The 10459-nt window shown below is 36.6% G+C and overlaps 1 protein-coding gene across 1 annotated transcript in view; it reads left to right on the top strand.

Annotated features, from left to right (window-relative positions):
* Window positions 1-6120: 6120 nt before the first annotated feature.
* The window catches only part of LOC113231096, a 5460-nt gene continuing 1121 nt past the window's right edge, over window positions 6121-10459 (top strand). Inside the window, exons 1-2 of the mRNA XM_026465269.1 lie at window positions 6121-6439; window positions 7225-7409. Of these exons, the coding sequence (XP_026321054.1) occupies window positions 6278-6439; window positions 7225-7409 (347 nt within the window). The 5' untranslated portion in view covers window positions 6121-6277. The remainder of the gene's footprint in view (window positions 6440-7224; window positions 7410-10459) is intronic.

Here is a 10459-nt window from a genome sequence, read left to right as displayed (position 1 = left end):
ATTAAGTTAAAAATATTGTCGTTAATATATGTATTTACGTGACTGACTGAGAACTGCAACTTGAAATACCCAGCCGGGCACAATTTTCTTCACTTTACCGTAGCTGACTAACTAAAGACGAACCATTTTTGTGTTTATTGCTATTAGCACTAACAGTAAATAAACATTAATTGTAGAGTCCCTGACTCCGGTCGACTGTGCCGTTACCGAGGAATAGCGACTCCCCAGAGGCGAGAATCTAAAATAGATATCCGAAATAATAATAATAAAAACCTATAAAATAAAAGTGACGTCGACGGTACATCACTACGTATCACGTTTGGTAAAAAAAACAAGATCACTCATAAGTGCTAAACGTCTAATCATGAAGACGGACTTCAAAAAGTCCTGGAATCCGGAGCTGCCAATAATTATTAAAACAAAAAAGGTTCGACTTCAGTTTTATGCGTGAATACCACGGAATATCAAAGATACAATGAGTTTGAACTTATTTATAAATATGTATAACAGAACTATATTATCACAACAGCACGCATAAATCTAGATAGATATATGAATATAGAAGATAATAATAATATAATAATAATAGTAACGCACACACTCAACATAACCCCGCACTAGGGAAAACCCTGTGTCGCGGGTGCCATGGACACACACATAGAAAACCACAAATTACACCCAAACTCACGAGAGAAATAAATGTAGGCCATACAAATATTTCTCCCGACCCGGGAATCGAACCTGGGACCTCTGCGTGGCAGTCCGGCGTGGTAACCGTTCGGCCACGGAGGCAGACGCAGAAGAGTTATTGGACAATAACGAAAAATGGATGGAAGTGGGAAGAGTCCTTAGAGGATGGAATTTCCATAGTCTAAGGAAGAGGCACGTGGAATTTGGATAAAAGAAAGTCGTCCCCCGCGAATGAGGGTATTTTACTTTTTCCATCCTGTACGGGGTGAACAGATATGTCTGTTCTTAAAGCTGTCATCTACCGCTGGCCAGTCAACCAGTGACTATAACATTTAAAAGAAGAAGAAGAACCAGTGACCATAGAGCGCGTAACCGTTCCGAAATATCGGAAAATTAAAAGAAATCATACCTTGATGAGAAACTTGTATTTTATTATTTCCGTTTTAGTGATCCGCAAATTAGTGACAATCATTTAAATTAGTTTATTTTTAATATTTTTAATTTAAATTAAAAACCTATAGTCCATTTATTTAGGAACAGTCAAGAGCACATCAAGCTTGACACTTTGTACCGTTCTTATTGTAAGCGGCATAGAGTTGGATTTAAGTCTTAAGTGTCAAGCTTGACGTGCTCGTGACCTTAACTAAATGTAAACAATCTTGATATATCTTGTTATTGAAACATATACTTTACAAATCAACAGGTATAAAAAGGCATGCAATTTCATATGAAGCTAAATATTCGTATTTTGTATTTGAAGGTAAGTAAATACATTTTATAAATGTATCAAGATTGTTTACGTTTAGTTAAGTACCTAAACAAATGAATTATAGACTGTGTATTTTTTGGCTTATTGTATAAATCTCAATGGTCTAACAATGTTAGAAATACATACCGACATGTTAGAAAATAGATAGATATTGATATTTTGTTGATTGATAAGCAAATTATTGATAACCTTTCTCCAACTGTTGCACTTAATATTATGATAGTTGGGCTTTGGAGTACCGATTTGCAACATAAGTGTCTACTAGAACCATAGTACTGCAGCAGGCCCCAAGATGGCACCACAATGTACTAAATGTGGAAATAATATTTTAAAGAGAGACTTTCTAACTTGTGAAGTATGTGATCAGCTCTTCCATCTTGACTGTACCGATATATCTTTCGGCCTCTTCAAGCTAATGAAATCAAAAACATTCAAATGCCGAACATGTCGAAATTTACCTGGAAATAATCATTTCCACAGTACATCAATTAACCATAATCATACAAAACTAACCAATGGATATTTAGAAGACAATATTACACACAGAAAACCGAACGCTATTTGCAGTATTCCTAAAAGCAATTCATTCGAATTACTGTCAGGCTGTGACGAGAAAAGTCAACAGAACAGTCCACAGACGATGAATTAGACAAACAATTAGCAGAAAATTATACTTTAGAAAAAAGAAACCCTGAGCTCGAACTTAAAGTTGCAAAACTCTCACATATCTGCAAAAACTAAACTACAGCTGCGACAAGAAAAAATCCAAGGGATGCACAAGAACCAAGCTTGACTTTTCCCAGTACACTTATCAGGAAACTAATTACACTGAAGTATTAAACAATCAGCCTGAAATCACCCCAGCGACAGTGAACGGTTCTAGCAGCCCCACTAACAAAGCAGAATCATTACACAAGAATAAAAATAACATTTGTATTCTCAGCTCTAACAAATATAATAAAACGCGATCTGTATTGGAAAATATTTTGGGCGATAAGTATAATATATTACATTATCTGAAACCGAACTGCGGAATAGTAGAGCTACTAAGAAATATAGAATCCACAGTGACCAACTACACGTACGATAATTTGTGTGTGATATTCGTAGGAGATGATGACTTCCTTACTACTAAGAATTTCTCCAAGCTATGCACCGGAATTAAAGAAGCTCTAATGAAAATTCAACACACCAACATTACATTGTGCCTACCAACGTTCCGATTTCAAAAACACTCAAATTTGTTATTCAACTGGCGAATAGAAAGTTTTAATAATCTATTATACTGGGATCAGGACTTGCATGACTACACGTATCTACTCGACACAAATCTGCATTTAGAATATAACAACTACATATACCGTCCCATTACTGGCCTAATTAAGACAAACGCATTGCGCATCGTCAGTACAGATCTGAAACAACTAATGAATGATATTAGAGACGCCTTTTTTTCAACCTTCGCCGACCGTCACCACGTACATCAAAAGAATAAGCGTTTTCTTTAATATGTACAAAAAAGAACAAAAAGAAAACCGAAAAATAGAATACACAAAGCAACAATCTTTTATCAAAAAGTAAGGGGTTTAAAAACTAACACTGCAAGTATAAAGTAAGCACTAGAACAGTTTCCAAATCCTGTATTAGCTTTCACCGAGACACGACTGGACTACAGTGTATGCGGCGCAAAATTATTTCCGGCAAATTATGCTATTTTACGCCATGATCGAGCTGGAGGACGGGGCGGCGGCGTACGACTTGCCGTACGCCAGCCCTATAATATGCAACGTGTTGACCGTGGCTGCACATCTGATGACGAAGTCGTGGTCGGTCTTATCAACAAGGGATGTTTACGTTTCATTTTTGTTGTACTGTACTTACCCCCTAGGATATCTGACAACCGCTATTTTTCAATTTTTAGAATTTTAGAACAATTATAATTGTTGGAGATTTTAACTTGTACTTCGCATCGAAAGATGTAAAAGATGCTTATGATTTATTACTTTCAACGTGCAATTTATCGCAACTTAATACTGCTGTGAATGGCCGGAACCGTATTCTTGACCTCGTACAGGGCTAGGTCCAATCGTGTCAACCTCAACGTAAAGGAGTCTGTGGTAAGCCTGGTTAAACCAGAGATCCATCATGTGCCGCTTGAAATTCATATAGTATTACAAAGGCTACATTTTAACTTGCCCACACCTCTGTGTCCACAACGCACCCATGTAATCGAACCTGAATCACCACTTATTAGATCTTTTCGAAATTTCAGAAAAGCTGACTTTAGCGATCTATACCGAGAACTATCCACTGTTGACTGGTCACCAGTTTACCAATCTTTGACATAGATGACGCTGTTGACTGCTTTTTACAAGACGATTAATAATAATGTTATATCTATAATTAATGACAATTTGGATTCTAGAAAACAGGAAGACGTAGCATATTTCGATTTTCAGAAAGCCTTCGACCGAATCGATTGTGACGTTCTCTTAGAAAAACTGGTCATCACAGGTTTCTCTAAAAATATGTTCACTTTCTTTGCAGATTATCTCAAACATCGTGAACAATATGTGCAATACGAATAGGTACTGTCAATCTGGTGCCTATATAGTCAATTCAGGCGAAGGGCAAGGTAGTAGCTTGGGGCCTTTGATGTTCCTAATAATTATTAACGACTTACCCGCATGTATCAATCACTGCACATGCCTCATATTTGCAGACGATGTTAAACTAGCTAGGGCCATTGTGACTGACGTTGATTGTGCGCTGCTACAGGAGGACATTAACAATTTACATAGGTGGTGAAGTACAAACAGTCTACATTTAAACATTAATAAGTGTGCCATAATGACCTTCACTCGCACCCATAAATGTATAATTAATAATTACTTAATCGGAAACACCAACATAATAAGAGCAAGTTCTATCAAGGACCTGGGCACTTGGTTACGACTCTAAACTGAGCTTACAGGAACATGTTTCCAAAATCAGTAAGGCCTCACGAAAGTCTCTTGGCTTCGTCTTGCGACAGTCCAGGCAATTCAAGGATAAAATCACTGCCTGTATGTTGTATAATTCCTTTGTTAGAAGTAAGTTAGAGTGTAATTCAATAGTTTAGAACCCCATACATGGCAATCATACACGAACCATAGAAAAAAATCAAAAAACATTTGTGCGTAGTCTGTACAGCAAAATCTATGGTTATTACCCACTTTCGTACCCCACAACTTTTATTTTGGGTATGGTTAAGTACCCCACGCTGGAGGTGAGACGAAACCTGTCTCTCATTACCTATATATTCCGTCTAGTGCGCGGAGCCTCTTATAATCCTTTTTTTATTGGCAATGATAGGTTCCGCGGTCATGCGCAGTGCCACCAATTAGACAACGGATTGTTTGCCCTGCCTATTACTCGGTATAGACCCAGTAAGTCAGCTTCTTTGCCTCGAGCGCTTATACTAATTAGTCAGCTGCTTATCTCCGACTCCTCGATAGACCTATTCAATTGTTCAGAGTCTAAGTTTATATTCTCCACAGGACTCTAAACATTGATCAGACCCAGCAGTATTTAAGTTTAAGTTTAGCTTTACTATAATCTTAATTTTTAATCTGACATATTATTAATTTTTCTTCATGACATTTTACTTTATTATTTTCTGTATTACCTTGACATGAATTTGTTTACTATTTACGAATAATGTGTTATTGCTTGTACTAACTTTACCGTATTTTAAGAGGGAGTAGAGGAAAAATTCTTAATCTTCGATTTTGATTTTAGAGGGGTATATCCACATATATATAAAGTTAAAAATAAAATATTGTGTGAGTAACTACACGATATATTCAAGCATAGACATTAATCAGAAACATAAAACAATAAAGTTTCCTCGATAGATAAATATCAGTCAGAAATGACCTCTAATTTTCACATTTTTTCGATTTATCCTCGAAATGCTTAGACTTTGGAAACTAATTTCATATGAAACTAAATATTCGTATTATATATTTGAAGGTAAGTAAAAACATTTTATAAATATATATTTCATTTAATAGACTAGATTGTTTACGTTTAGTTAAGTACCTAAACAAATGGACTATGGACTGTGTATTTTTTGGCTTGTTATACAATAATAATAAATCTAACAATGTTAGAAATACATACCGACATATTAGAAAATAGACAGATATTGAGATTGATAACCTTTCTCCAACTGTTGTACTTAATATTATAATAGTTGGGCTTTGGGGTACCGATTTGCAACCATAAAAGACTATCCACACATATCCGGGACGTGGACGGGCCGTGCTCCGTCAGGGGCTCAAAAACATATAGTTGTGTATAGACAAGGACTATAGTTCTTTTATTTATTTTTTTATCCAATTAAAGTCAGATTACTGTTAAACACCATTATAGTTTCAAAATATATCTGAATGTGAACGAGACAAAAGTCATACTTAAAAAAGACTTGGCATAGGCTTGAAAATGGAAAAGAGATTAGAAATGGATTAAAAAAGACTAGGCTGCATGGTCTACACACCTTCGCCTTTCCGCAAGGAAAAAGTAAAAAAAAAAATTAAATAAAAATTATTAGTAAATTATTTCTACAAAATATTTTATAAATTAGTTTTACAAAACGAAATAGACACAGACTCAAGCCCAGTCCTCGTCATTAAGGAATAATAATAAAATAAAAAAGCATGTTAACTCAATATCCGCACAAATCTATTAAATAAACATAAATAACACGAACAAAAAAAAAATGAAAAAATATAATTTTAAATTGAACTTATAAATAAAACAAGAAGCTTTATCAAAATGGCGAAGGACTACGATTTTTGCAAAGATGCCATGCTACGAAGTGAGCGGTGCAACATGCAGTGGTACCAGAAATATTTATGCAGGGTTTTGGAGAAAGCTAAAGAGAATAGAGCAAGAGATATAGATATAAGCATTGGCCTTGCACGTGATCTTGTTCAGGTAAATTCTATACGCACTATGCTGTTGTTTGATGCTACTCACTTTGGGTTACGCCGAAGTGGTCCTTCTCCGCATTTGCTCAATAAATCTGTATTTTTACTAACAATCATCCTTTCCATATGACCAAGCCATCGAATCGACCCCTTTTGTAACCTAATCAGTATTTGATCTTCCAACGTCACAACGCTCTCATGGCAAGTTAATGTAGATTATCAAAAGTGTTTCCCTTATCCTTATGTTTACCTTATCATACACGTAACATACCAAAGCGGGGCGAGGTTGAGGGGCGGGGAGGGCGCTCAATCGCATTTTTGTTGCCATATTCATTTCGTGTTAATATTTAAAAAAATATATTCACTTTGAAATTTTAGTATTTCACGTCGCTTTGCTGTCTTTCCTATCTACTAAAAAATATCAGTTCTACTACTAACTAAGCATTGTAGTAATGATTGTATGTACGTATAAATAGCATACAGGCATCCTACCGCTGTAGGACTTGGTGGAAAAGTATTTCAAATATTGCAGATATTTTGTTTCATGGATACATTATTTTCTTTTTAAAAGTAATTAAGTAATATTGCATTCAAAGACTTAAAAGTTGCTTGACACATCTGTGAGGGAATCGAACCGATCAAGAACGAAGTACTTTAAGTAGACTCTAGACTCGTTCTCGTTGAATATCGAGTATTAGGCAAGAGAGGACTATACAGTAGGCCTCTCTTGCCTAATACTACTAATAAATAATTAGGTACAATGTTGCCCTTTATTTGTTGATGATATCATAGGTGCTGAACGAGAAAGTGCACCCCCCCAAAGAAGTCCCTCTAACCGAAGTGGAACATAGGGGCGACGACGACAGCCTTATGAAACCCGTCGAACAAGAGGTGGTGGATAGGTTCTATAACAGCACGGAGAAGGGTGGCGATTTCGCCTACTTAAAAGAGAGAAATAAAAAGTCACCTGAAGAAAAGTTAGTTCTATAGGCACTGCACAAACGTAGACACTTTTGGTTATCAACAGAGGGTATCGTGATTGTTGTCGCCAGTTGCTACTTCTGGACAATTGGACCAATAACAGAGAACTGCTAGTCGCGTTACAAGCAAGTTGCAAGCAGTAGAGCTCCTTGTAAAAGAGTTCAAAAGGGAAGTATTGCTACCTTACCTATTTCTGCCGCCAAGCAGTAATGTTAGCATTACTGTGTTCCGGTTTTGAAGGGTAAGTGTGCTGGTGAAATTACAGGCACATGGGACTTACAACTTATATCTCAGGGTGACGGGCGCAGTGGCAGTGCCCCTCAGACCTTTGTGCGATTTGAAGCTCTGAGTGGCACTGCAACTGTTATAGACAGGCGTGTAGCTTACCATCGGGCGCACGACTTGTTCGTCCCGTCACATGATATTATAAAAAAATACAAGACAGCGCGGCGTAGTCGAGTATTTAATACCTATAGGTGTACCAGTTATCGCGACGAGTACCAAAGAGCTATTGTTTATTTTACATTGATGAACTGCAATTTATCAAAGCTCCTCTAATTTCGGGTGATAACAAACAAATCAACTAGATGACGCTTATTGTACAGATTTTTGAAAGGTAGTGGCGGCCATTCTTTTATTTTGTTTAGTATTAGCGCCATTCTACGCATATTAGAAATCGTTAATTTATAAATTAGTTACATTTTTATTGAATTGATATTCAATTATTTTTTGTTACATTACTCCACCAGTTTGATATAATAATTAGTTATATAATAAGTGATTTCACAAAATACTATTGAATATCAATTCAATAAAAAATTCATTACAGTTAATCGCGAAATCTCTAGCCAGGGCTGGTAGCTGTAAAGGTACCTATCTGAGTGACGAAATACTTTCATAGATTTCTTATAGATGGCGCTACGGTTAAAAAGTCGTTGAAAACCAAATACAAAGATTCGACACCTAGCACATACGTAGAAAAATTCGTAAAGTCCGCTGGTTCGTTCCCTGGCTTAGTTGGTATAGCGTCTGACACGGTTTGCTATGAGACGTCGGTTCGAATGCGGCCGGATTGCAGTAATTATTTCTAAGTTTTCGATCTTTGTACTAATAATTATAAATTATAATACACAATACCATCTCACACCCCTCATCGAAGAATGGCATAAGTGAAGTTACGTCAAACACGTTTATTGCTCCATTAGCCACAGAAAAATATAACCTACATCTTCTCCAATTCTTGTAGCTCTATCGACTATTATTGTAGATACAGTTACAAGAATTGGAGAGGATGTGGGTTGTATTTTTCTGTATCTAATGCAATAAACATAGCAAAGAGCAATAAACATGTTTTACATAACTCCACTTATGCCATTCTTCCATGACACGCATATTTGTCGAAGTTCACAAAACAATTTTAGCTCATGATCAATATTTGAATAATATTACAAGGTAAAAAACTGACTTAATAAATAAATAAGACGGATTTTTTACCTTTCTCAGAGTTACGATCTGCGTCCTGATTTTGATTCAAAACGGAATCGTCCGATCGGGTAGTCTCGAAATCAGATGGGTTTCTGAGCGAGAAGATGAACCTAATTCCTACTATATCTTTCTAATTTGTGAGTTAAATCAACTATTGTTTAGGTTTGAAATGTCAAAGTTTCCGATCGGCCAGTTGTGAATCGCAATTATGCGCCTCGACTCGGAAAAGACGCAGTTTCCGATCGAGAGAGGCAATCAAAATCAAGCTGCTGTAGTATAGATATTAGCAGTCCTCTTGTGTTATTGGTCCATGACCCTATAGTAACAGTTCGCTGTTAAATTTCCGAGTGTTCCGTCAGTGTCACGAAGGATATCGATGAATAAACACTTTGATTGTTGTCCTAACTATACGTCGATGCAGACGTCATAGCACAACGTCCACAGCAGTTTCTAGTTGCTTACTTGGGAAACTTTTTTATTGGTAATCGGCGTGTGTCAAATGGAAACAACGGGAAGCAGCAGTGTCCGTGTCTGCACACATAGTAATCGATTTCATGTGAATTTATATGAAAATATAATATTCATTACTATATGTTGCTTGCCTAACACAAGACACTAAAACGTCTACGATTGTGCGGAGCCTTCCTTCCTTCTATGGATTTAATCCTTACTATGGATTTGATAAAGTTAACAACATTGAAAAGCAGATTAATCTGACACCAATATTGGCTGTTTCCCTACCAAGGTAACTGTAAACTAAGCTCCGGTAAGCATTTCTTAGAAACAATTCGAATTCATACATATTTTACCAGATTCCCATTCATATGAAATTTTACATTTATGCGAAAACGTATTACGCCTACGCCTGGGCGTTTCAGAACAGATTGAAATAATTAACTATTGAATGTTGTGTCACCACCTTTATTGCGAGTATTTTTAAATTATAACAATGATATTAGTGGGGGTACTGAACTGTAAAAACCCATTATTCTGAACGAGCTCACTCTTCGGCCGAGCGTTGGGCAATCAATAACCAGTCGGTGCACCCTAGAGAGGCGAAACGTTTGTGACTAGCGGAAAAAGGGTGGCAAAATTTGTTACTTTAAAAAATATTTAACAGGAGCGCTATTTTGCGCGATTTAGGACCTTAACAGTGCAACACAGGCTGTCCACGAGCGGACGAAGTGTGTCGTGGATAAATTGAATGGTTCTCCGCGGCGAGTACGCCCCCATCACACTGAATGTGCTTTATAGGCATAATAGGTACATTTTACTGTTGATCGCGAAAGTATATTTCAGGTCATTCGCGCCGCAGTCCGCACTGGTAAGGGACTTAATCTTGACTGCGATTTACTTTCATTTAATAAAACTGTATCAGTTTTGGATTCAGCTCGAATTCAAAAAATATCGAAAATCAATTCATTTTGCTGGGTCGAGCGGCGTTCTATTTAGTTCAGTTGATATAAAAAAAACAGACCTCAAAAATCATTCCTTCCCTAGTTTGACGCCCTTAGAGGTGGAATATTTGCTTAAATTTTAAGTGGGACCACTACTGAGGTAC

Source organism: Hyposmocoma kahamanoa, unplaced genomic scaffold (genome assembly GCF_003589595.1).
Source record: "Hyposmocoma kahamanoa isolate Upper Pololo Valley unplaced genomic scaffold, ASM358959v1 64, whole genome shotgun sequence".
In the NCBI taxonomy this organism is placed as follows: Eukaryota; Metazoa; Arthropoda; class Insecta; order Lepidoptera; family Cosmopterigidae; genus Hyposmocoma; species Hyposmocoma kahamanoa.
The sequence above is the reverse complement of the archived record's forward strand: the minus strand, read 5'-3'. Positions and strand labels throughout refer to the sequence as shown.